The sequence below is a fragment of the Chlorocebus sabaeus genome, chromosome 4, assembly GCF_047675955.1.
Source record: "Chlorocebus sabaeus isolate Y175 chromosome 4, mChlSab1.0.hap1, whole genome shotgun sequence".
NCBI classification, from domain to species: domain Eukaryota; kingdom Metazoa; phylum Chordata; class Mammalia; order Primates; family Cercopithecidae; genus Chlorocebus; species Chlorocebus sabaeus.
Genome location: NC_132907.1, coordinates 51,349,350 through 51,375,980, shown reverse-complemented (window position 1 = coordinate 51,375,980; position 26,631 = coordinate 51,349,350). Strand labels below are relative to the sequence as shown.

The 26,631-nt window shown below is 36.4% G+C and overlaps 2 protein-coding genes across 7 annotated transcripts in view; both read right to left on the bottom strand.

The window, feature by feature from the left end:
• The window catches only part of TMEM267 (transmembrane protein 267), a 57,494-nt gene extending 52,869 nt beyond the window's left edge, over nt 1-4,625 (bottom strand). For 2 of the 4 annotated variants that reach the window (XM_037990800.2, XM_073014771.1), the window contains exons 1-2: nt 4,524-4,621; nt 1,583-1,623 (exon numbers count right to left, since the gene is read on the bottom strand). The gene's annotated coding sequence lies outside the window, so the exon portion shown is untranslated. Of the gene's footprint in view, nt 1-1,582; nt 1,624-4,523 lie in introns of all 4 variants that reach the window. The other 2 variants (XM_073014773.1, XM_007961518.3) reach the window with 2 other exon arrangements.
• Nucleotides 325-25,763, bottom strand: C4H5orf34 (chromosome 4 C5orf34 homolog). Of its 3 annotated transcripts, none has more exons than XM_007961510.3 (13): nt 25,412-25,763; nt 21,095-21,326; nt 20,531-20,620; nt 17,993-18,639; nt 15,890-15,985; nt 14,589-14,712; nt 8,532-8,623; nt 7,570-7,639; nt 6,753-6,923; nt 6,256-6,350; nt 4,662-4,760; nt 1,583-1,623; nt 325-790 (listed from the first exon to the last, which is right to left on the bottom strand). In XM_007961510.3, exons 2-13 carry the CDS (start codon nt 21,287-21,289, stop codon nt 597-599), a joined length of 1,914 nt encoding a protein of 637 aa, XP_007959701.3. In that variant the 5' UTR covers nt 21,290-21,326; nt 25,412-25,763; the 3' UTR covers nt 325-596. The 3 variants fall into 3 exon arrangements, with proteins under 3 accessions (XP_007959701.3, XP_072870871.1, XP_007959702.3); XM_073014770.1 differs by having other exon boundaries at nt 21,095-21,291; XM_007961511.3 differs by lacking the exon at nt 25,412-25,763 and adding an exon at nt 25,275-25,405.
• Between the last annotated feature and the right edge of the window lie 868 nt (nt 25,764-26,631).

The following is a 26,631-nucleotide window of genomic DNA, read 5'->3' as shown; positions in this document are numbered from 1 at the left end:
CTGGGAAATGGAGGTAGGAGGATAGTTTGAAGCCATGAGTTCAAGACCAGCCTGGGCAAGATAGGGAGATTCCCGTCTCTACAAAGAATATTTTTAAAAATTAGCCAGGTGTGGTGGTGCATGTCTGTGGTTCCAGCTACTCGAGAGGCTGAGGTGGGAAGATCCCATGAGCCCACAAGTTCAAGGCTGCAGTGAGCTATGATTGCACCACTGCATTGCAGCCTGGGTGACAGAGCAAGACCATATGTCAACAATAAAAACAAACAAAATGAACAAACCGGAAGATTAATAGTGAACGCTCCACAAGATAAAAACAGCAACAACTTTATAACATTACAAATTTTTTTCTCATAAATCTGAAATAAGAATTAAATGGGAAACAGTTCAAAACTTCAAGATAGTTATTAATAAAATACAAATACATTTTAAAAATGTACAAGTTAAATAAAAATACCTTCAAAGTTAAATGTCAGTTCTTTCACAATCATTGTGTAGGGGTAATATGTACAATATCTTGGCTTACTAGTAATTTTATACCAGTCACTTGAAACAACATCCTTAAAACTTTTAATAATATGTTGTAATAATTCCATTTTTCACTTTTTAGAGTTTGATAGAAGACAGTCAATATCATGAAGGATTTCAGAGGTTTTTTTCAATGCTATTGATACTCTGTTTTCATTAACTTCTCCTAGCAAGGTTTCTGAAGATCCTGGTTTATAATGATCAGAAGACTGTTCATTTTTCTTGTTAGAAATCTGGTTTAGGATACCACTATTCTCTAGTAGCACTAAGTTGCTTAGTTAAGGGGGTTTTCCCCACATGTTTCATTATATAAATATCTTTATATTCAGAAAGCATAGCCTTCATATTAAATATTTCTCAGCTGGAAGACCTCTTGGATTCATAATAGAGTTAGAACTGCAAGGCTTATCAAGTCTGCTCCTTGTAAATGAAGAAACTAGTTAGAGTCTAAAGGAGGGGGAAAGAGAACAGAGAGTGTATGTGTGTGTTTGGGTGGAAGTTTGGTGGTAAGGAGGAAATAATGAAAATCTCAGTAACATTTCTTTAAATGAAGAAATGATATGGGAATTAAAGAGTAGGATGATAGGATTATAAGGAATCTGTGTAGTGTCTATTTTTAATTTTAAAAGATTTAGAGTGAACAACCTGTTCACTACAGAACTTATTTGAATAAGATTAGAGCAAAATCACAAGAGAAAACAAATTTAGATGAATTGGGTGAGAATGAACAGAACGAAATATTTCATTAAAAAAAAAAGAGGTCTTATACAGCTATAATTTTATAATTATGTAAGTGAAAAAGTTTCCAAAGGAGACCTTAACCCTAATTAACTGTTCTTTATCCAATTTAAACTCAAAGAAAAGTATAAATGTTAACATGCTATACCTTTTATGGACAAGAACCATCTTAAATTACAATCTTAAGTATTTGCTTACTCAATAAAGGTTAGCAATATATTAAGTATAGATTAATATTCACAAAGTACTGAAGTCATGAATTAAGCCTAGAACGAAAGAGAGTAATTATGTAGGACAGTGCATTCTGTTTAAAGGATACAGTTAAACTTCTGTATCTTTTCAAGTTCAGAAGCAACAGACCTGTACAAGGAAAAAAAAAATTCATTCAGTTGTCTGATTCCTTTGTATTCATGATATTTCAAATAAGCATACCTTTTTTTTTTTTTCCATAAAGGTTAGAATTTTAAACGGAAGAACACAGACGAATTCTCTTTATGTTACCTTTATTTAGCAACAAATCAACTTGACTCAACTGATACTGAGTGCCTTTAAAGCTAGGTGAATAAAAGTCTACCCCTTGTAAATCCACTTCAAGGAATTTATAATCAAATATTGACATTTGAAGATAATGGGCCTTCCTGCTACTTCTTAGTACTAACCTACCATATACTCTACTTTCCTCCCTAAAGTTTACTCAAACTTTAAAAACCTATTAAAATCCCATTCCTTCTGTGAAAGAAGTGCTTTCTCCTTCCTTGAATTCCTATAGCATATTAATTAATCACATACTTATTTGTAATCTCTTCTCTTGAACTATTTAACTTCCTGCTTTTCCTACCTAGATTGTTTCTCTCAGAAGAAAGGATTTTTTATTTTTCTGTACTTGTGCATATATTAATACCTCGTTTATATGGAACTCTTTGGGAATGGATCGTATGGGAGATCCAAGTTTTTAAATAGTTGAATTATGTGTCAAAACAACCATTTTTAATTAAATTCTTTCTGGAGTAGACTACCTACTTATTTCATTGTTTTTTTTAAGCACCGAGGGTTAACATGATGAACATTAGTTCTTACCATGTTCTATGGAATGATAGTTGGGCAACTGGTATGGAGTAGAGGGCAAATATATACATCTCCAGCGGAACTCCTCAGTGTGTGTTCCTTATCCTTTTTCTTTTTCTTTTTTCTTTTTTTTTTGAGATGGAGTCTCACTCTGTCACCCAGGCTGGAGTGCAGTGGTGAGATCTCAGCTCACTGCAAGCTCCGCCTCCCGGGTTCATGCCATTCTCCTGCCTCAGCCTCCTGAGTAGCTGGGACTACAGGCGCCTGCCACCATGCCCGGCTAATGCAAGCTCCGCCTTCTGGGTTCATGCCATTCTCCTGCCTCAGCCTCCTGAGTAGCTGGGACTACAGGCACCTGCCACCATGCCCGGCTAATTTTTTTGTATTTTTAGTAGAGACGGGGTTTCACTGTGTTAGCCAGGATGGTCTCGATCTCCTAACCTCATGATCTGCCCGCCTCGGCCTCCCAAAGTGCTGGGATTACAGGCGTGAGCCACCGCACCTGGCCTCTTTATCCTTTTTCTTATCGAGTTAGAATGAAATATGAGCAACGGCATACAACTACAAACTGTAACTTGACTAGCTCTCTGCAAAATTAATGAAGACATTAGTCTAAAATATTCAAGTCACTAGAAAAATCTTCACAGTTCATAGTAGGGTGTGTGACTTGTCTGCTTTATTGGTTTTACTACAACAGATCACATGCACCTCCTTGTCAGCTTATACTCTCTTCCCTTGTACTCCAGCGTATGGATGGAGAATGAAAAGAAGTATTTCATAATTTTAAACATCTGTGGCAAAGAACTTGGACACAACTTACTCCAACAGTCAGCTGATTGTTCATTATTGCAAAATATCTTTTTTTTTTAAACCCAAGACACATTTTTCTGGGTGTAAGAAACAATAAAACCTTTAATGTTGTTGCTCACATAATGAACTTTTTATGAAACATGTACTATTTGTTGACTAAAAAGTTGAATAAGCTAATAATGGAGGGTGTGGTGGAAAAAAATACTAGAATACAACTTAGGTAGCTTTTTATTGTACAATCTTGTTTCTTCCTTCAAGCTATCCTCTTTGATAAGAAAAACCAAAGTGGAGATACCTAAGGCTTTATAAGGGGAATGGAGCTACTCCTCAGTTTCTTTATCTTACCTCTGCTGTTCCTAGTTGCTTTCACCTTTAGCTGCTATCACCAATCTCTACTTGCAGTTTTTAGCCTCTTCTCAGCTTTCATATAAAAAGGCTGATGATATTTTACAAACTGCGAGCTAAGCAATGGTGAAGGGACCAGTTTTATAGACAAGTACAATTTTCCTTCCATCACAACTGTTTTTTGCTAGTTGCTTTAGCACCTTTTCTGCTTCCAAACAGGCTACAGCTAAAGGATTAGGGATCTGCAAAGCTGGATCCTTAGATACCTGAGATATTCAAATAACACTTACTGATATGATTTGATTTGTTCTAAGAAATGACTTAGGAAAAGGTAACAAAAATAGGCTTAATGTTTACGTTTTGTTTCACTACACTATGTTAGGTCACCTCACAAAACTTACTTAAAAAGCTTCCTAAATTGTTCCTGATATCCCTGTCTTCCAATATATTCAGGTTAGACTCTCAGTGACACTAATCTTCTAATGACCTTTCTTCCTATATTTTCTATCTTATATTTTCACAAAAAGTTCCTATGAAGCCCAGTTCTAGTACCCTGCACACTGAAAAGCACACAGGAGGGACTAAAATACTTGCTTTATTTGATCGGCCAGTTAATTTGGGGGAAGTAACTAATATGACAGAAATTATTTAAAAATCAATTTTTTCTGAAAGCTTATGTTATTAAACCTTTTATTTCCTTTAACATTACTAAAAATTTAAGAATCCCCTTTAAATTTTTCCATGAAGTTTTCAGGATGAATTTGTCACATAAAAAGAGCCACTCATTTTCATGTTAAGTTTTCAAAGAAAGGTTTTCTTACCTTTAGGTAAAATAGAATATGATGAAATGTAATAAATTAGAAGTCTGATTAGAAATAAATTATTTTCATGCTTAGGCTATCAAAAATACTTTAGGAGTTAAACATATTCAAAACTAAGAAAAATTTTTTGGGGAAAAAACTCTCAGTTTACCATTTGACAATTTTAATTTTTTAAAAGTATTAGGTCTTCTAAACAGATTCAGCTTAAAAGAAAAATACCAATTTTCTTGGAGAACAGACGATGACAAATGAGTGGGTATCTCTCTGGGACTAGTCTGAAAAAAGTCTCAGTTTACCATTTGACACTTTAATTTTTTTAAAGTATTGGCTCTTCTAAACAGATTAAAATAAAAATACCAATTTTCTTGGAGAACAGAAGATGACGAATGAGTGGGCATCTCCCTGGGACTAGTCTGGAACAGTCTCCTGCACCATGATGTTACTGTTGTCACATATCTAAAGTGAATACATTAAAAGGAATACTTGAAAAATGAACTTGAATACATTATAAAGTTATAAACAAATGTAAAATCATTAAGACAATTTGGGAAAAAAGGATAAAGAAAAAATGTTACAGTGAAGCATTTACTGGGCAATTCACAAAATACTTTTCACTGGTCATAGAAAAGCCAAGTTTTTTCCATTATTCATCGAGAAGAAAATGATTTACTTATATTTTTGATTAATAAAAATGACATTTAAGAATCAAAATAAAGGTGATATGATATTTGGATTTCATTTAAAGTTCAATTTTAAATGTTCTAATTCTTTTAGTTTTTCAAAGTAAAATGTGTTTAAGTTTTATCAAAAAATGTCGACACATGATATGACTAAGTGAGCATTTGCTTACTAAAATTTAAACCAAAAAATGCCCGCTAATGCGTACACACATATGCTTGTATGCATATGTATAATTATATATAACTTACTAGGTATCTAAAACAAGTATCAAGTTTAATAAAATGATCTGAAATGATTGGCTGAATTAACAGAAAGGTTTGCTAAAGAAACTATCTTTTTTGAGGCAAATCATTAATAGCAATGAATAAGCACTTAGACTGAAACACAATAAAAACCAACAGAAAAATACATTCAAGAGGTAATAAAAAACAATTCTTTTGTGAATAGTCTCAAGTAGAATCACTAAAATGTCAAGACTATCACAAGTAGAATTACACTGTAACTAACAGATAAACCAAAAGAAAAAAAAATTCATAAAAAGCTGAAGAATCTTCCCCATTTTAAGAGTAATCATTGGGTAATTTTATCCACTTTATAGAAATATACACAATTTTAGTTATTTGTGGTTGCAAACCTTATTTCAAATTGGTTAGAGGATTAGTTAATTATTAACACAGCTGACCATATCTAACCTCCACAGCAAATCAGTATGTCTAAAACACATTTCATTTGGAAAAGTTACTTGAATACAAATGAAATGATTAAAGCTGACTCGAAAGCTGGCCATGGTGGCTCATGCCTGTAATCCCAGCACTTTGGGAGGCCAAGGCGGGCAGATCACCTGAGGTCGGGAGTTCAAGACAAGCCTGACCAACATGGAGAAACCCCATTTCTACTAAAAATACAAAAATTAGCCAGGCATGGTGGCACATAGCTGTGATCCCAGCTACTCAGGAGGCGGAGGCAGAAGAATCGCTTGAACCCAGGAGGCGGAGGTTGCGGTGAGCCAAGATCATGCCATTGTACTCTAGCCCGGGCCACAAGAGCAAAACTCTTGTCTCAAAAAAAAAAAAAAAAAAAAGCTGACTTGATCTATTTAGTTACACTAAACACAAGTACAACTCTCAACTCTGAAATGACTGAAATGCCTTCATTATTATCCACATGGAAAAACTAAAAATATATATAACATTTAAATAATGTTTATTGCTTCTTCTCTATTAGTTAAAAGTAAAACGTAAAAATAATTTTAAAAATTGCTTTTCAGTACCTTTCATATGGTTCAGGGTGTTCAATTTGAATTAACTGATCTTGTCCATCACGAAAAGTTAACTTACACCAACCCAAGTTAAGACCTTGATTTACCTTAAGAAGTGGAAAGATAAGTTTTATCATTTTAGAACTGAAAACAAAAACACAAACAACCTATTCTAACTTCATTAACTTAAATAAGTAGAGGAATCATTAAAGATGCAACAATTTAAATGTTGTTTACATGAGATATGGGTGTTATTTAACCACCACTCATATAGGTAATTATCAAAACAAATGAAAATATTAATCCCTTTCTCTATAATCAGTTATCTTTAGAAAACTATTTGTCAAGTCATTCTGATATTTGCTAGGAAATCCAAAGAGATCAGTAAAGCTTCTTGACAGATTTTATACTTCAAAAAATGAACTGAAATAGTGTGGTACTTTATTTTCTTTGTTCTCTTTTCCACAGATAACCAGTGAAAAATAGATTTCAGTCTGAAGTATACCCACCTGTCTCTTCTCAATAGGAGAGCTGAAATTCCAATTTAGGGTTAGAGTAATGCCATCTAAAAAGATAGCATGTACTTTGTCATCAGAGTAGGCAAGAAATCTTCCCACGCTGGGTATGAGTGACTCTTTCAAAACCGAAGGCAGTATATTGCTATCATTTATCCCAGTTACCTAAAACCAAGTAAATAAAAATAGCAGGAAATAGAGTTATCTAAGAACAAGATTTAAATGAATATTAATGACTCTGAGGCAATTTCGGGTACTTATTCAGAAGTCGAATATTGTAAAATCCTTATATTTTAACTTTTCCAGAAGTGAATACCAAAAACAGTATTTTTTTCAAGCAGATTCAGTTCTAATATCTTTGTAAAGTCACTGTTCTGCTCTGAACTTTACATCCAATATAGACAAAAATTAGGAGCTTATAGATTTGTAATTAAATATATATACAGAAATCAAAGTCTGAGAATCACTTCCTCCAAATCAGCATTAAGGAATTTATTTTTACAGTTATGAAAATATAGAATACTATAATATCATGGTTTATAATGATTTTTACATACTTCAAATCCAGTCAGTTCCCCTATCCTTTCCTCTTCACGAAAAACAAAAACAAACCATATACAATAAAACTGTAACATTAAAGCCTGAACTTTCAGTGTTTGTCTACTAGGTAGGTATTTTTCTGAATAAACCAACATTAATGTTACAAAGAATTTCTCACATAACTTAGAGGAAAGCTGTTTGAACTCAGAAGTATGGATACAAACAATAAAACAATTTAAAAAATCTTGCTTTTAAAATAATTTTAACATACCATTTTCCAGCAGCATATACGATAGTTATGGCTTAAAGAAAGTCTCATCTTCACACAATGTTGAAGAATTCTGTGAACACGAAAACTACTACTTAAACATTTGCAAATGACATTTTCCAATTCTAGCAACCCATTTTCACTGCCATACAACATTTTAGATGATCTGTAAATCATTTCCACTGAAATGTGTTGGGAACTCTTTTTTCTCAAGAAATCCTTAAGACCCTAGAAGGGAACTACTGTTGCTTCCCTTTGTGATAATCTTACCTACTTAAAGCTATTCCTCTAATTTTTAGCAATGAAATGATTCCATGGACAGAATTTTCAGGAACTCCTTTTTAAGAGGTGATAGATTCACACCACCTGGAAAGTTTCACATAGCCTAAAAATGGCAGGGATGTGAATCAACTATCCCTAGGAAATCAAATTATAGAATATGCTTCTTCAAATCTATTTTGGAAATTGCTCGTACATAAGTTTATAAAAAGAAACAATACAACAGTCCACTTGCATTCTGCTGGGTGTCTCAGATTGAGAGAATTTTAAAAACATGAACCAAAGAACCAATCTATGCTTTATCATACTCTCAGAAATCTATTACTCTGAAGATAATAAAGAAGTATAAACATATTAAATATATCATCAAATCTCCAACTTGATTTCAAGGAACAATAATGATGCCACACTTACGCAGAGAAAGAGCACTTACTTCCTCTCAGCACTTGCTCACTATATATGGATATTTCTCCATATTTAAATTACAAAGCCGGAAGTACTCTTAATAAATGACATAAAAATTACCTTATTTTATAAGTTATGACACCAAAAAAGTTGACAAATTTTACTGAAGGCATATATTTCCATTGTACCTGCCAATTCTTAATCTCATCCTTAATCACAAGAAAATGTGCCAAGATATTTACACACATAACATTTGATTCAATTGAATGGGAAGAACTTACCTTGTTGCCTGTTTAATTAGAGAACCGACAGAGAATGGACTTCCTGGTCTATCTGGAGGAAGGTTATTTACTGAGTAAGTTTTCTCTTCTCTCTGAAAATTAGTTAAAATGAAAAATTTCATTAATAATAAATTTTTGCCTTTATTACTTAGCTGTTTTTCCTTGAAATATGTTTTTACAATAGTGACGAGTAGTTACTTTAACAAACTGAAGCCCATAAAACCATGGTATTTTATGATGCTTTTTCATTTTCCCATTTTTTTAAAATATAGAATTACTCCTATTCATTTGAAAGTTATTATTTTATTTTATTTATTTATTTTTGAGACAGGGTCTTACTCTGTTGCCCAGGCTGGAGTACCATGGTGCGATTACAGCTCACTGTAGCCTCTGTGGCTCAAGCAGCCTTCCCACCTCAGCCTCCCGAGTAGCTGGGACCACAGGCATATGCCACCATGCTGGGCTAATTTTTTAAGTTTTTTGTAGACGCGAGGTCTTTCTATATTATCCAGATGAGTCTCAAGCTCTTGAGCTCAAGGGATCCCAAAGTGCTGAGATTACAGGCATGAGCCACTATGCCTAGCCCAAAAATTAAATTCTAACAACTTATAACTTATTATGCAATTTAAATATTAGCTATATTTACATTAATATGGTAACCAAACTAATTTTCCTACACATTAGCAGGAAATTTATCATGAACCACTCCTTTCCCTTAAGACAAAAAGAAATGGCTATATAGATTAAAAAAAACTATTTTAATTGAATGAATATACCATTTTGCTACATTAATGGAAGAACTATTGCTATAGTTTATGGAAGAAAAAATTATTTACAGGCTGAGGTTACTGAAATTAGAAAAAAATTGTTATTTTAAAATTCTTTCTGAATTTCCTCTTCCTCAGACTTGCTAGTGTTTTCCAGGACTCCATCTCCAGCCTTCTCTTCCAACTTGTTGATTTCTTTTTAGATAATCCTAAAAGGGTCCAAAGCTGTGTTCACATAAAACATCATAATAGCAACAGCTAACATTTGTGGAGCAGATGCTATGTGCTAGGCACTATCCTACTCACTTTACATGGATTATCTCCTTTGTTTCTTAAAATAATTCTGAGATAACTATTAATGCTTGTTTTTCAGATGAGAAAACTGAGACTGAGGGCTAAGAAACAGTAGAGATCTGATTTAAACCACCAAAAGAGTACAGCTCATACTCTTTACCATTAGGGGAAGAAGATGGGCTTCAAAGTCAGACAAATGTGGATTTAAATCACAGGTTTGCCTCTTACCAACTATAATGATGGGCAGGCTATACAACCTTTTGTAGGCCTCAGTGCCTGCAGCCTGTGAAATGGGGATACTGCCTACCATCCAGATTTATCTGAGGATTAATGATATAATATACATATAAAGTTCCTGGGACAGAATTTAGCATATAATATGTTCCAAACAAAAGTCTCTGTCCTTTTATCTGACTATCTAAATCTCTATTGGGCTTCTCTTTTGGCTATCAAAACAGACATCTCAACATCACTATGTTAAAACTGGAATTAGTGTTATTTCAAAATTTGCACTTTCACTTTCTCTACGCTGTATTTACCTTTGGTATGCCATTTATCATGTTGTTCCCTCTACCTAGAACTCAGTTCCCTCCTCCCTCACCTCCGTTTGCCTGGCTAACACCTGTTTTTCCTTCTGTCTCAGGGAAGCCATTGCAGAGGTCCCATAGACTAGAAGGAATTCCCTAGTTATGTCCACAAGCACAGGTCCCTCTAATCCTGCCTCTTGGTCTTAATTACAACTTCAGTTTAATAGTTTTTTACTTAATGTCTGTTTTCCCTGTTAGAATACAGCTCCATGAAGGAAGGGGCTGTGTCTGTTTTGCTCATGTCATTTATTAGCAGAGTGCTTAGCACATGGGAGGCACTCAGAATACCACATTTTAATTATTTATGTCTTTTTCTACTGGATATTGAGTTCCCTCTGGGTTCTAATTTCCATGACCCTATTTCATCAACTCTAAAATGTTTATTTTTCACAATTTAACCTCTCTGAAATCTGGATCCATCTTACAATTAAGAGTGTCTTATAATCTATTAGGCAGGTAGGGTTGAGACATAGTTGAATTTTAATAATCTCAAATCCTTCTTTACCTGACATCTCATGGTAGGCTCAAAAGAAAAAAAAGCCATCATCAAAAAAATTTAGATTTGATAAAAATTTTGGTTTCACACCAAAAATTGCACCACCATTCACTGGTTTATTAATAATTTGGCATCGCTTTCAACTCCTTCCTCATCCTCAGTGTCCAGTCAGCAATCAGTTCTGTCTCCTTAATATTTCTTTCCATTTTCCCTACCACTGCCTGGCTTTCACTTGAACTATTATACATGTCTTCTGACTGGTTCTACAGCTTCAAGTTTTACCTCTTTCCCACTCCGTTCATCTTCCTCTGAAATAATCTAACAAAAATCTGATGTCACTTCCCTACTTGAAATCCTTCAGTGGTTCCCCAAATGCAGTGAGGTTTCTCATGCTCTAGTTATGAGCTGGCTATCTTAGTAATCTGGCTTCTTCTGTGGACATTTCCCCTAGCATCCCATCTATGTTTTGGCCTACCAAACTACAACATTTTCACTTCCTTCAACACTCCACACTTGCCCCAGGCTCTTTTGTCCAGTTCGGTGCCATTTATAAACTGTTCTAAGAACCAGCAATAATAATGTGTTGAATAAGACAGGGCTTAACTCTAGTGTGGCTGACAATGAACATACATCATTAAGAAAATGTCACCCAATATTCAGTGCTTTGAATAAAAAAGATGAGGATGTCATGATAGAGAGTGTCTTGGGTAGCTTCTTTAATTTGAATAGTCAGGAAAAGCCTCTGTGAGGAGATGACATTTAGATAGAAATCTGAGTAACAAGAAGCCAGCCATGCAAAGGGTTGAGAAAGTAAATTGTTCCCTTAGCTATATGCTCCTCCTACCTCCATCTGTCTTTTGTACAACTCCTCCTTTGGAATTATAGATCCTAGCTTAGCTAAGTCTTCCTTCAGGAGTTGTTTCTGGAGCCTCAAACACTGGGTCAGGTGCCCTTTCTTATGTAGTCCCAAAGCACCAAGTTCTTGTCTCTATGGAAGTACTTACACTGTGAGTACTTGTCAATCTTTCCTATTTCAATTTTTAATTACACAATAAATAATAAATTACGTTTTTGTTAAAAAAAAAGTTCAAAAAGTATGAAAATTTCCTCTCAGACTTCTCCTCCCTCACAAAATCCCACACTCCTTCCCAAAGGTAGCTACTTCAGTGTGTATTTGCCCAGGATCCTTTCTTGTCCTTGTGCATGTGTATTACAGAAAGTACTATACAGGTATGGGGTTTATTTTTTGTTCTTTACACAAAAGATATCATTGTACGTGTTCTAACGCAAGTTTCTTTATTCACTCAACAATATCTTTGAGATCTTCCAGAATCTATTACTCTATGCATCAACATCTACCTCATTCTTTTCAACTACTGCACACCATTCCCATAATTTGATAATAACACTTCACCATTTCCCTATTAATGAACATTTATTTAGGTTGCTTCTGATTTTTTGTTGCTACAAATAATGCCACAATACACACCCTTTGCCATGCTTCTTTGAACACATGTGCAAATATTTTTCTAGGCTAGATACTGAGAAGCAGAATTTCTCATCAGTTTCATTTGATGTTATCAAATTGTCCTTTAAGAAAGCCGAACCAATTAACACTCCAACCAACACTATGAAAGCACGCCTTTTCCCACACCCTTCCCAGCAGAAGATGCCATCAGTCTTTTTAGTTATTGACAATTTGGTAAGGGAAAAATGCATGTGATTGATTTTTTGCATTTCCCTGATGCAAGTAGTAAAGTTGAATATGTTTTCAAATATTATGACTTTTTAATTTACATTATCTTTTCTACGGCTAAATCCATTTTTACCCTTTGCCCATTTTTCTATTAGGATATTTTGGGTTTTTTGGTCTATTACTGATTTACAGTGTGGAATATCTTCCAGGCCTTTGCTTATCTTTTTAACAGAAATTCTAAATTTTTTTTTTAATTAAAAAAATTTTTTTGAGACAGAGTCTTGCTCTGTCTCCTAGGCTGGAGTGCGGTAGTGTGATCTTGGCTCACTGCAACCTCCGCTTCCCAGGTTCAAGCGATTCTCATGCCTCACTTTCACAAGTAGCTGGGATTACACACATGCACCACCATGCCCAGCTAATTTTTGTATTCTTAGTAGAGACAAAGTTTTGCCATGTTGGCTGGGCTTGTCTCGAACTTCTGGCCTCATGTGATCCACCAGCCTTGTTCTCTCAAAATGCTGTGATTACAGGCATAAGCCATTGTGTCCGGCCTAAATATTTATAATTTAACATAAGTTTGAAGATTTCAAGCTTGTCAAACTTTTCTTTTATGCCTTCTGGTTTTCTGTATTCTACTTAAGAAGAATCTCCTTTACCCAGAGATTTTAAACATTGTTCTATATTTTCTTCTAACACTTACAAAGTTTGGTTTCTTACATTTAGCTCTTTAATTCATCTGAAATTTATTTTGGAGTCTGGGTTAAAGTAAGGAGCAAACAACTTTATCCCCAAAAGAGGGTCAATTGTTTCTAAATCTTTGCACTAAAGCAGACAGAGAAGGGTGAATGTGTTGCACACAGAGGTTGGAGAGTGAAGCCCAAGGCAGTCCACCACAAACGCATTTTAATCCAAAAGCTCACGCTTCTACTCGATATATTTGCCTTAGTATAAAAATTATCACCCCCTCCCGCAACAGCTTTGAGTAGAATTGAAGCTCCAGGAAGATACACTCCTCTTATCTTGCAATTTTGCAAACCCCCTGATACACAGCAGTCAGCAATGTGACTATGCATACCTACTCTGTTTGCTTGCTCACTTGATTGATGTACTATATACACACACATATACACATATATACATATACATGTTACTGGGCACACTTGTATCTCATTTGCTTGTTTGCTTCTCTAACTGAACACAAGACTGTGAACTCTTGAGGGCAGGAACTCTTCTTCATCTTCATCTTTGTCAGTGCTTACTGGAGTGCCTGCCAAAGAGTTACTGTTCAAATAATATTTATTTACTAAATACTTTCCTAGAGATAGGCCCCAGTTAGGAATCTGTTCCAATATATACTAAAGTATTTATGAATAAAACAATATTTGTTTGGGATTTACTTAAAAATAAACAGGGAGTGGAGGGAGCAGCAGGAAGTATAAATGAACAAGATGGGTGATGGGTACATAGAGGTCCATTATATTTGTCTACTTTTATATATGTTTGAAATTTCCATAGTTTAAAAAAATCTCAATTTTTAACTCTACTCCCTAGGGATTCTAATAATCTGATTAGTATTTAAATACTCCACTCTGTAATGAAGACAGAAAACATACTTATTTTGTTCTAGCATGCAAAGTAGTGTGATACCATAGTGATTGCTATGCAAGGGTGGATGTCAAATATCCGAGTGGCAATAAGCAAATTAAAACTCATTAACAAAATATTGACATTATTAAGACTATGATCTGGTAATTATATCATATTATGTTTCACTGTTTTCAGCAACAGAGAACAATCTTGTTCAACTGTCTAGTTGTACATAAAGATTTAGAAGTTAAGAGGTGCTTAAAATACACAATTACATGGTGGGGAAAAAAGAATGTGCTTTTGCTTTTTAATGTACAAATATTAATTCAAAGTAGTGTATTAACTCAAAGTAATGCTCCTGGTTTCAGCATTTTCCATCGATAAAGTCTACGACAAAAGAAAGTTTCTGATTTAAACGCGAACTGCTTAGGCAAATGGAGATAGCAGGTGAAAATACAGTAAAAATAAGGTGGTTAATAATTACTGTACCAATGCTGGCAGTAAGATTATATTGACTGGGGAGTAGGAAGCAATGTTATATAATGACCAAATTTCCCATACATATTTGGAATTATTTAGAAAGAGCTATACAGCAAAACTCTTCTTGAGTTGAGTTCATTGTTGGCTTACCTCTTCTGATCCTTCTGGAATGGAATAATATGTAAAATATTTCCCAAAATAAGCCCCTTCTGATTTGAAAACAGATCCATCTCCAGGATAAATCTCTATTGAGTTCATATTTTGATGGGTAAGTCTAAGAAAGAGAAATAACCATTAAAATTTTTTTCCACTTGAGATTAAAACATGCATGAAGATAGCCATCAAAAAACAGAAACAACAAAATCTAAGCAAAGAAGTACAGTCTTTTTCCCTGTCCAATGAAGCAGATAATTTCATATTCTGAACCCAACCAGCTAAGTTAACTTTTTCACAAAAAGATAAATAGAATTGGTTTATGCATTTATTTCAATAACTAAACTAAGAGCTTCTGGAATTCAGGCATTTTGTCTTATCATCTTCTTGATATCCCCACTGCTAATCACAAGGCTGGCATATAAGGGTCACCAAAGCAAAGTCTATTGCATAGGAGTTAAATACAACATTTCCAGAGCCTGAAAATAAATAGATTAATGAAACTAGTGGAATCAATACTTTATGGATAAGATTAGCCATCTGTACAAGGGGCTATCCCTAAGAAAAGGTGGCTGTACCTGGAGCACCCAGGTAAAATCAAGGTACTGGGTATATAACACATAGAAACTTAATCCAAGTTAATTTTATTAACATATATGTTAGAATATGTTGTTGGAAGGAATAGGTCTAGGTCTTCACATAGAAAAGGAGAGCCCCCTCTCTCTCCAAAAATTTAGCAGTGCTCTTCTAGCATTATTCATGGAAGTGAAACTCTCAATCTGGCTAACACTAGTATTCTAGTCACTAGAAGGGTGTCCTTTGTTGTGGGGTAGGGATAATTCAGTGGAACAGTGCTGGCACAGAGCGGCCACTCAATGAGCATTTGCTTTGTCAATGAAGGCTAAAAATCTCCCTTAGGTGATCTACCTTCTCTAATTCCATGCTCAAGCAATTCTGTTTTGACTATTTCAAACAACTTGATCCTCCAGTGCTTAGAGGGGTATCCTAAATAACTGATATGAATGTTACATTCACTAGCAAACCGATCCCTCATTGGCTTTGGAGGTACCACATAAGTCTTATAAAAATGGTTAATATGAGTGAGTCACAAGACCCTCATGTGCACTAATAACATTAGTTTTGAGACCTGTAAAACTCAGGATCAAACACAGGAGCACAGCTGGCCCAGCAGAACTGTGTCCTCTTCTGAGAGTCTATCTACAAGGCTAGTCCAATCTTCTCTGTGACATCAATAAACAGCTCTAACTCCAACACAGGAGCCAACATCGATGCCTTACCTATATGTAACACCTTTGTACCAAACCATTCTTACTTGTTCAGGATAGGAATATTCATCAGATTGTCTCTGTAAAAGTGAATCCCAAAAATTCCACCTGTGAAGGATAAAATACAAGCTATTACTTCTGGTTGCTCAATATAATTGCCTTTAGAAGTCAACAAAATGGTGCTACTGTAACAGGATTAATTTCTTGTTTAACTCGCTATATCAAAGAATAAAAATTAATATGAAGGTATATTAATGAAATGTAAAAGCAAGTCTTCTTTTTCCACGTTTTTTCAGTATTTTCAATAATCTTATTATTGAATCTCAGCACAATTACATAAATTAACAGTTTAACTAACATTTACAATTTAGCCTGGATTCCCTAGGCACGGTGGCTCATGCCTGTAACCCCAGCACTTTGGGAGGCCGAGGTGGGCAGATCACGAGGTTAGGAGTTCGAGATCAGCCTGACTAACATGGTGAAACCCCGTCTCCACTAAAAAATACAAAAATTAGTTAGGCATGGTAGCATGCGCCTGTAATCCCAGATACTCAAGAGGCTGAGGCAGAAGAATCGCTTGAACCTGGGAGGCGGAGGTTGCAGTGAGCCAATATCGTGCCAGCCTAGGCGACAGAGTGAGACTCCATCTCAAAAAATAAAAAAAAACAATTACTAAAATATCTATGGTGGGCCAAGCACTATGCTATACACACTGTGGATATAACAACCAAAAAAAGGAGACATGGTCCCTGCCCTCAGCAGGGACGTTAAATAATAAAACATTGAGTATAAAGAAAAGGCAAGTACTGTATGCTATGGAATTATATAAGACTTAACTTGTTTAGGGTCTTCAGGAAAACCACTCTAAAGAAGTTAGGTTTTAGCTGAAACCTGGAAATAAGCACAAGTTTATTTGTGCTTATTTCCAGTAGACAGTTGAGAGAGAGAAAGGGAGAGTGCTCCTGCAGAGTAAAGAGTAGGTGCAGTGGTCAGAGAGTGCTTGAGCAAGCATTTTAGGGATTGCTGAAGTCCAGCTTAGCAAGAATAGAGAAAGCAAGGGCAAGAGTAGTGAAAGAGTTGAGGATTACAGATATAGGAAGGGATCAGATCACAAAATACCTGGTAAGCTATGTGAAGGATCATAGATTTCAACCTAAACATAGTGATAAGTTATTGAAAAATCATTACTTTTGAAGCATAATTCCCTTTTGATGTGTACTCATAATACTTTTCTCATTTTAACCAGATAATCGTGACAAGCCTAACAGTCATTCCCATATTTTTGTTTTAAATAACAAATGTATACTCAGAGATTGCCTGGGATCAAATCTCAATTTTACAAGTACTAGCTATGTACCTTTCCTCAAGTTATTTAACATTTCTGTGTCTCAAGTTCCTCTACATATAGGGATGATACGTCTTTTAACTTCACGGGGTTGCTTTGAGAATCAAACGGGTAAAGTCCAAAAGTACCTGGCACGTAAGTGTTTTGGAAGTGTTAGTTATTATTATTACTACACTATTTATGCAAAGTTGATGTTACAAATCTACAATCCTTAGTGGAGGTAAAAGTTTTATACTTAGCCTTACAGAAGCTGCTCCATGTGTACCCATTTTGAAAATAACATATTTATAGTCAGTGAACCAAAGAGAGGGGTAGCCTCTGAAGCTAGGTATGGACAAACGAACTGTGTCGGATCCACACTCCAGCAAGCAAGGTCACGGGCTCCAGTGAGCAGCAGCAGGTGCTCCCCTGGGCCCACAGAGCCCTGTGCGGACTCCTGTCCCATCATTTAGCATACTTTAATAATCTTTTTAGGTACAGTGACCTCCACTAGATTCTAAGTTGCTATAAAGCAGGGACTGTGTCTTAGTCATCTCTGCAGTCACTGGACTTAGCACAGTATCTAATGTAGAGTCAGCCTTCTACATTCAATGCATGGACACAGAGTAAGAAACATAAGCAACACATTTGCTAAGCAAATTATTTACTATCAGTTAAAAGCAAAATTTTGGATGAGATAAACTTTCCTTATGAATGGTATCAGATAAAATTATCCAGGTAAAGACTGGTTCTGATAAAAGCTTCATGACTAATAGCCATTATTGCATTACCTGTGCAGGTGTGGAACTGGACAGCTGAGTGGCAGGGCCCTGGGAAGAACAGAAACCACTTTTCCTCTTTCCTCTGAAATATCAGAGGTTAAACATCTACTCTGAGTTATATGTGCATCAATTTTAGACATATTGTTGATTTTCTTATGAAAATGAAGTGCTAAAGACAAAGGATATTTCCATTCCTCTGGACAGGCAGCCACAGACCAGCACTGCTTGACCCACGTGTATACACATGTGTGCTTTGTACCAGGCAAAGGCAGCTCTTCCCTCCCTTCAGTTCCATTTACACAACTCATCTTCTTTAAAGTTTCTTTGGATTTCATGATCTGGCAATGAAGCTCATTTTCTTTATTCTTCAGTCTCCGTCCTGATAAATTTCCATGTATACAGATTTTGCCAGCTTTTTCAACTAGTTTATCTTTTGGGGCTTTATTATTTGTTTCTGACAATGCTGCAGATGAGTCTGACTTCTGGCTAACTTTACACAAAAAATGTACTGTAAATTCATGCTGAGATCTGGGCAGGCAGAGGTATGCATGACCATCTAAAGATGTTATCTTCACAATGCCACTCTCCATACATATCATGGTACCATCTGTATCAAGACTGGGCCATCTCACTTCTGTGATGTCATTGAAGATATGCTGAAATGAGGGGGGAAAAAGAGATGGTGAGTATTTTCTGTTAACAGTCCAATTTTTCCATACATTTGATATTTAAGAATTGTGTAAGAAAGCTCTTAAATATTTGTCTTTTACTATCTAGAGAGAATGAAAAAATGGAGGGCCAGATCTCAGCCTATATATGATTTTCCAGAGAATATGAGATATTGTTAAGATTATCTCCCTTAAAAAAAAGAGATGTAAAACACACAGACACAAAATGAGAGAAATGATCATATTTAGTGTTAAATGTATTTTGGTTTTAAATGTACAATGAACTAGAGATAAACAGATTTGTACCCCTCCCCTCACCCTGCAAAAGTTTACTCTGAAAAAAACTAGAAATAAGGGAAGACCAGCACTATGATATATTATATTAAAAGCAATGTTAGCTAAAAATGTTTAAGTTTTAAATAAAAGAAATAAAAAAAAGCAACCATAGCTTAAATGGTATGAGACTAGCATAAAAATTATTGACAGAACAACTCAGAAAATTCAAAAACAAACTCAATCATATCTTAAAATGTTATATGCAATAACATAAGTTTTTCAGAGCAAGAGGGAAAAGAGAAAATTATTTCAACTAGTACTGGAATTACTGAACAGCATTTGGGGAATTCTGTCTTGCAGGGTTATCGCATGGACTAAATAAGGCAACATGTATAAAGTACCCATCCCAGGTAGTACCTGGCACACCATACACTAAAATAAATTTCAGAAGGCTTAGAGGAAACTTTAAAAAAGTTTAATTACTCAAAGAAAAATTGATTCTGACTAATAACAGACTCATAACAAGTAACAGTGTTGGTTGTGTCTTTTCATACAAGATATAAACAGTAGATACTGCATGAGAGTTTTTTACTGAATTAATTTTGCCAAGCATTTAGCATTTCAATTCCATTTATGTAAAACCTTACATTTACACAAACTATTGTCAAGAAAGTTTCCTAAATTTACCATGCTATCTATGTGTACAATGTTAGGACACTAAAATTGCTGTATTTATTGGCAGCAAAGCTGGTTTGTAAGGATCCAGTCATCAAAGTCCTCTTTTAGAATTAGACTATCTAATAATCCTGCTGCAGCATCAACAACAAGCTAGGCAGTTTCAGTGAATAAAGTGACTCAAAAGACACAATGGAAAATTATCCTTCTAGACTAAGTGACAACTTATAATTTTTTATGGCTCCTTTGCCACAAGACAATATAAAATTACTCAGTCGGCAGGCCAGCATCTTGACAGCATAGAAAGACAGCAGAAAGTAGTTGAGAAACAGAGTTTACAGAGTCAGATAGACTAGGTTCAAATCCTGACTTTGCCACTTAGAAAACTGCCATAGACAAATTAGGTAAACTCTCTGAGACATAATTTCCTTGTCTATAAAAAAAGCTGCCATCTAGCCAATATACCTGTTCTGATTGGATGGACATCCATTTTGATCAGTATGGTGTTATTAAATATTTCCAGTATTATTCATAGTTGATGGACATAGTAAACCCTCAGTAAATTACAGTTGTTATTATTATTCCTAAAAATCCAAATAAAATGCTATATAAGCAAAATAATAAAGGTCATACCCATAGTTACAGATCTCTACTATACATTAACAAATACCACACTGTTACTGAAAATGGTCACATAATTTCTTAATTTTGAGACCTCTGAGAATGAAAAAGTCACCAATCTAAAAGATTCTGATTATAATCTTGGATACAAAGAAAATGGCAAGGGGATAAACTATGTAACTTCAATGTTTTATAAAAATGTATCCCCAAGTGTCCTGAAAAAGAAAAAAAGGCTAAACATTAAATTACCTGCTTCTAGTTACTTGTCCTCAAATAATACTAACAAAAATGAAGTTAAAAAAATCACCTTTTTTCTTTCAGAAGGTATGATGGTTTCAGATAAAAAAGGGTAAGTAGCTGAAGAGTTTCGAAAATCTAGGGCTCGCTGTAGTTGCTCCTATGAAAAGAAATATAAAATGTAACCTTAATGTAAAATGATTTGAAAATCAATTAAAAATGACAGTACAGTATAATCTATGATACTAATTACTTTTCATATTCTAGCCACGTCAACAGTAATTTGGTATTCAAAGAGTAGTTTTGGCCAGGCATGGTGGTTCACACCTGTAATCCTGGCACATTGGGAGGCCGAGATGGGAGGATTACTTGAGGCCGGGAGTGTGAGACCAGCTTGTGCAACATAGCTAGACAATGCTCTACAAAAAATTTAAAAATTAGCCAGGTGTGATAGTGCACGCCTGTAGTCCTAGAGTAACTTGCTTGTAAAAGGAGGTTGAGGCAGGAGAATCACTTGAGCCTAGGTGTTTGAGGCTGCAGTGAGCTATGGTAGTGCCACTGCACTCTAGCCTGGTGACAGAGCAAAAATCTGCCTGTAAAAACAAAAAAGTTTTTATGCGATATCTTTACTTACTCTGTAAGTGCTAATGACAAAATGTGTCCTTTGACGAATTCTTTCTGGTTGTTCTAAAGGATGTGCTGAAACAGGAGGTGACTTTTCAAATAAAAATTCAGAGCCACAGGGAGAAAGTTGCAACGTGGAACCATCAACATATTGTACTTGTACTGAATCATCTTCATAAAGTACCATTCGCAGTTCGGCTGCCATTACTGTGGCAGAATAAGATGTCCTTCTAAGTCAAAGACTGAATGAAATAGGAAACACAATAGCACAAATAGTTCTCTTAATGTACAAAAGTTTTATCAAAATAAATCGGTGCATTTTCCAAGATGATATTGCCACTGCATTTACTTTCGTTAGAAAAATACTAACTACACTTGATAGATCTGAAATGAACATCCTTAACAAAATGCCTTAATTAACCCCTAGAAGTTTACTCCATATGGAGGAACATAACCAAGAAGAGATAAAGCGATAACTGTCTTTATAATTTTAATAGCTTCACTTCTACTGAAATTTAAATTTTGTAAATTATATGCTTACCATTTAGAAGCTTATAATTTCTAGAAGTTTACTCCAATGCAGGTACATAACCAAGAACAAATTTAATTTTTTTTTTTTTTTTTTTTTGAGATGGAGTCTCGCTCTGTCGCTCAGGCTAGAGTGCAGTGGCGTGATCTTGGCTCACTGCAACCTCCACCTCTCGGGTTCAAGCGATTCTCCTGCCTCAGCCTCCTGAGTAGCTGGGATTACAGGTATATGACACCATGCCTGGCTAATTTTTGTAATTTAGTAGAGACGGGGTTTCACCATATTGGTCAGGCTGGTCTGGAACTCCTGACCTTGTGATCTGCCTGCCTCAGCCTCCCAAAGTGCTGGGATTACAGACATGAGCCACTGCGCCCGGCCTAAAGAAATTTAATTTCCATAAGTTATATGCTCATTATCTCATTTCAAATTTCAAATAATAAGCAAATTCCACGTTTGCTGTAAGAATGCAGCAATTGTTTGTAATACAAATTCAAAAGACGGGCAGAAGGTAACTATTAGGCCTATGGGAAAAGGACCCTGAAGAAGAAATCCAAATACCTGGAAACCTGTCTCTACCCTAGCATTAAAGAAATAGCTCTTTATTACTAACAAGCAACTTAATCTCCTATTGTCTTGGATTTGTCCTTATTTAGCTGCATTCAATTTCCTCTTCTCTACCTCTAAAATACTGTCTTCACCTATGCTCTCCATATAGCAGTGACAGAAGGGGAATGAAAGAGTTGGGTTTCATTCACATCTTACCATTTACTAGCTAGCTATAAGTCTCAGGTTGTTCCTCATTTGTAAAATGGGAGTAGTAACAGGACTGTTGTGTGGATTAAATGAGAAAACAAACATGACAGTAACTAGCACTGTGGATGCTGCCTTGCAGGCACTCAATCAATCTTATGAAATGTTTTTATTCCTTTCTAACACTAACCCCATCCCCTTCTACATTACCCCTTCTACTACCCAGGTAATCCCAAGTTTTACCTGCCAGAAAAAAAATAACTTTCTATAGAAAACACTTCCACCACTTTATTCGTATTTCCTACTTATAAACAGCTCAAGTGCAGTATTCACTCACTACCAACCTTCTCTCCTATCTATCTTCAATCCACTGCAATCCAGCTTTCACCTCTATCTCTTTACTGACATTGTTTTGCAATGGTCACCAACGTCTTCTTACACCCAATGACTTTAGTCTTCATCCTACTAAACCTCATCAGCGTGTAACAGCACTGTCTACATTTCCTTGCGCCAAACTCTTTTCCCCCCAACATTGGGCTGCCAGTTTTCTTCTTCACTTCTACCTGTTTTTAATCATTCTTCTTCACTATTCCCTTAAATCAAGGATTCTTCAAGACCTGACCTTAGTCCACATTTCATCTCTTCTTAACACTCCTGTCATTTTTATGCCCCACCGTGTCTTTTTTTTTTTTTTTTTTTTGAGACGGAGCCTCACTCTGTTGCCAGGCTGGAGTACATGGGTGCGATCTGGGCTCACTGCAACCTTCGCCTTCCGGGTTCAAGTGATTCTCCTGCCTCAGCCTCCTGAGTAGCTGGGACTATAGGTGCATGCCACCACGCTTGGCTCATTTTTTGTACTTTTAGTAGAGACAGGTTTTCAACATGTTAGCCAGAATGGTCTCGAACTCCAGACCTCGTGATCCGCCCGTCTTGGCCTCCCAAAGTGCTGGGATTACAGACGTGAGTCACTGCACCCGGCCCACCTTGTCTTTTTTTAACCTTACCCCTTTAATGTATGTAATCAGCTGTAGGTGATATCATCTGTAATCTTCTGAGGATATGACAGGATATAAGTAATTATTTAACCACATGGTCTCTCCTGAGGAGATTCACACAACTTTTAATTATTTTCTTTCTCTAGAGAACTTCTAAATGTACCCGACTTCTCACAGAGCTTTCAGGTGGCTGCCTGCTAGACTGCTCTCTATGTCCCTGTCCCATAGATAAATCAAACTCAACGTAACTAAAATGGAACTTAATCACTCCTACCAAAAGCAGGCTTCTGTAATATCCCCTAATTGCACTTTCACTCTCATCTCTTCCCTCAAATCCAGTCTGCACACAGTAGTACCCAGAGGGATCTTTTAAAATGAAAATCACATCTATCACTTTGTGGCTTAAAGCCCACCAATACCTTCCATTTCCACTTAGAATAAAATGCAAACTCCTAAAACTATGGCCTACAAAGGTCACACAATCTGGTCCTATCTACCTCTCCAAATGTCATTTCTCAACTCTCTCCTACTTCTACAGGGCACTTTAGATACATTGGCATTTTTAATGTTCTTTAAACAATCTCCCATCTTAGAATCTTTGCACTGTTCTTTCTGCCTGCCTTGTCGTTTCCTTGGCTCATCACAAGACTGGTTCTTTATCATCATGAAGGTTTCAGCACATATGTAACTCCTACAAGCGCCTAACAACCAACTAAGTTAAAGTTACTCCCAAACATCTCCCAATCATTTGTCATCCCTCTTCAAGTTTTTTCTTCACAGAATCTATCATCAAAATTGATTATTTATTTACTTGCTTTTTGTTTTCTCTCACTAGGATATAAACTCAACGGAAGCAGGCACCTTATCTGTCTTATATGCAACGGTATCTCTGGCATCTAAAATAGTTGCAAAGGGCCGAGCGCAGTGGCTCACGCCTGTAATCCCAGCACTTTGGGAGGTCAAGGCGGGTGGATCACGAGGTCAGGAGATCCAGACCATCTGGGTTAACATGGTGAAACCCCGTCTCTACTAAGTATACAAAAATTAGCCGGGCATGGTGGCGGGCGCCTGTAGTCCCAGCTACTCGGGAGGCTGAGGCAGGAGAAGGGCACGAACCCGGGAGGCGGAGCTTGCAGTGAGTCAAGATGGCGCCATTGCACTCCAGCCTGGGCGACAGAGCGAGACTCCGTTTCAAAAAAAAAAAAAAAAAAGTATTAGGCAAATAGTAACGGCACAATAAATATTTGAACGACGAAAAGTAAGTAAATTGCTCCTCCTGAATTTGCAATTTGAATTAATGCTGTCTCATTGCTAGTAGCCAATATTCTAAAACTTGACTTTCCACTCCATGCCCCTGTAAACAAGTCCTGTTGATTTTCTGTCTTTGGAACCTGGCTTTCTCTACCTCTTTTTCTTTTTCAGGCCATAGACTCTCCCTTCAACTCCTGCAACTGTCTGAAATTTCTTCTCTCTCCAATCCATCTCCAGCATTGATGTCAAAGGTAACTTTCCACAAGTCAGACCATACCAACTGCTTTACATCACTTGTTTACGTACTTATCAAATGGCAATATAGATTACAGATATATAAAAACACACACGTATATATCGGATATGTCTACTTGGTATTTTAGGGGAAAAAACGGGTGTTGATACATAGGTGGAAGACATTTTCTGATTCCAATTTGGGAAAAAGAAAGTCTATTTTTGGCCAAATCTTTTTTTCGTTTCTTTTGTTTTTTTAACAGCTTTATTGAGGCGGTTTTCTAAGTTGAATCAAGCATACACAAGAAAAAAGTGTAATGACTAAGCATCTTGGCATACCTTAAGAAAGTATAACCCAGCTCCTACCCACACTGCCATTCTCATCTGTACTGTCTCGTTCCCGCTTGCGTTCTCACCACCCACAACATTACCTCAGGGTATGTTTAACACTCAAAAATCCACAAGTCTGTTCTTGACATGAATGAGAATCTCATTTCTTTCAAAATGTTATAGTCTCTAGTTACAGAAGGAATCTTATCAAAACAACCACCCAAAGTCTTCCACTCACAGCAGTTCGGAGCCGAAAAGTTGCGGAAATGAGGCCCAGCAACGGTCCCTGGCTTTGATTTGCCAAAATGCTCTGGAAGCCGCAGCCTCCGCGCCTGCCAACCACTGCTTCTCCAGGGGTTTCTTGAGTTTGACAAATTACCAACAAGTGATGTATCTTGATGAAAGAAAAAAATCACAACCCTAGAGGAATAAGGTCGCAGGGAGTGTTTTGACCAAGACCCCCGCCAGGTAAAACGAAAGCGGAGACAGCAGCAACTGTAACTATTAAGAGAAAACGCAAACAGCACAGCAGCCTTTCAAAACCAGCACCCGCAGGACCCGCTTCACCACTCCACTGCAGGGAAGACCGGAAGTCCCGCCCCTCCACTCCGGGGGCTGCCCTCTCTGCGCTTCCTGCGAAGGGCGGAGCACGAAGACGTGTAGGAACGCCGCGGGTGGTTCCTTGTCGGGAATCCCTTGGGCTTGTCTTTGATTTTTATTTCCGGTGTCCCACGCAAAAGCGGTCGGAGGGTTGTATGTCTCTCACTTTAAATCAAAAGCTGGAAATGCATGATTAAGCCTGTAAGGAAGGCATGTTGAAAGCCAAGATAGGCTGAAAGCTAAGCCTCTTTTGTCAAACAGCCAAGTTGTGAATACAAAGAAAAAATTCTTAAAGGAAATTAAAAGTACTACTCCAGTGAACACGTGAATAATAAGAAAAACCAAAACAGCCTTACTACTGATAGGGAGGAAGTTTGAATGGTCTGGATAGAAGATCAAACCAGCTGCAACATTCCCTTAAACCAAAGCCTAATCCAGAACAAAGCCCTAACTCTCTTTGAAGGCTGAGAAAGGTGAGGAAGCTGAAGAAAAGTTTAAAGCTATCAGTAGTTGGTTCATGAAGTTTAAGGAAAGAAGCCATATCTGTAACATAAAAGGGCAAGGTGAAGCCACAAGTGCTGATGTAGAAGCTGCAGCAAGTTATCCAGAAGATCTAATGAAGATCGGTGATGAAGGTGGCCAAACTAAACAGCAGATTTTTAATGTAGATGCAACAGCCTTCTAGTGGGAGATGTCATCCAGGACTTTCATAGCCAGAGAGAAATTAATGCCTGGTTTCAAAGCTTCAAAGGACAGGTAGATTGTCTTGTGAAGGTCTAATGCAGCTGGTGACTTGAAGTTGAAACCAATGCTCATTTCCCATTTCAAAATCTTAAGGCCCTTAAGAATTATGTTAAA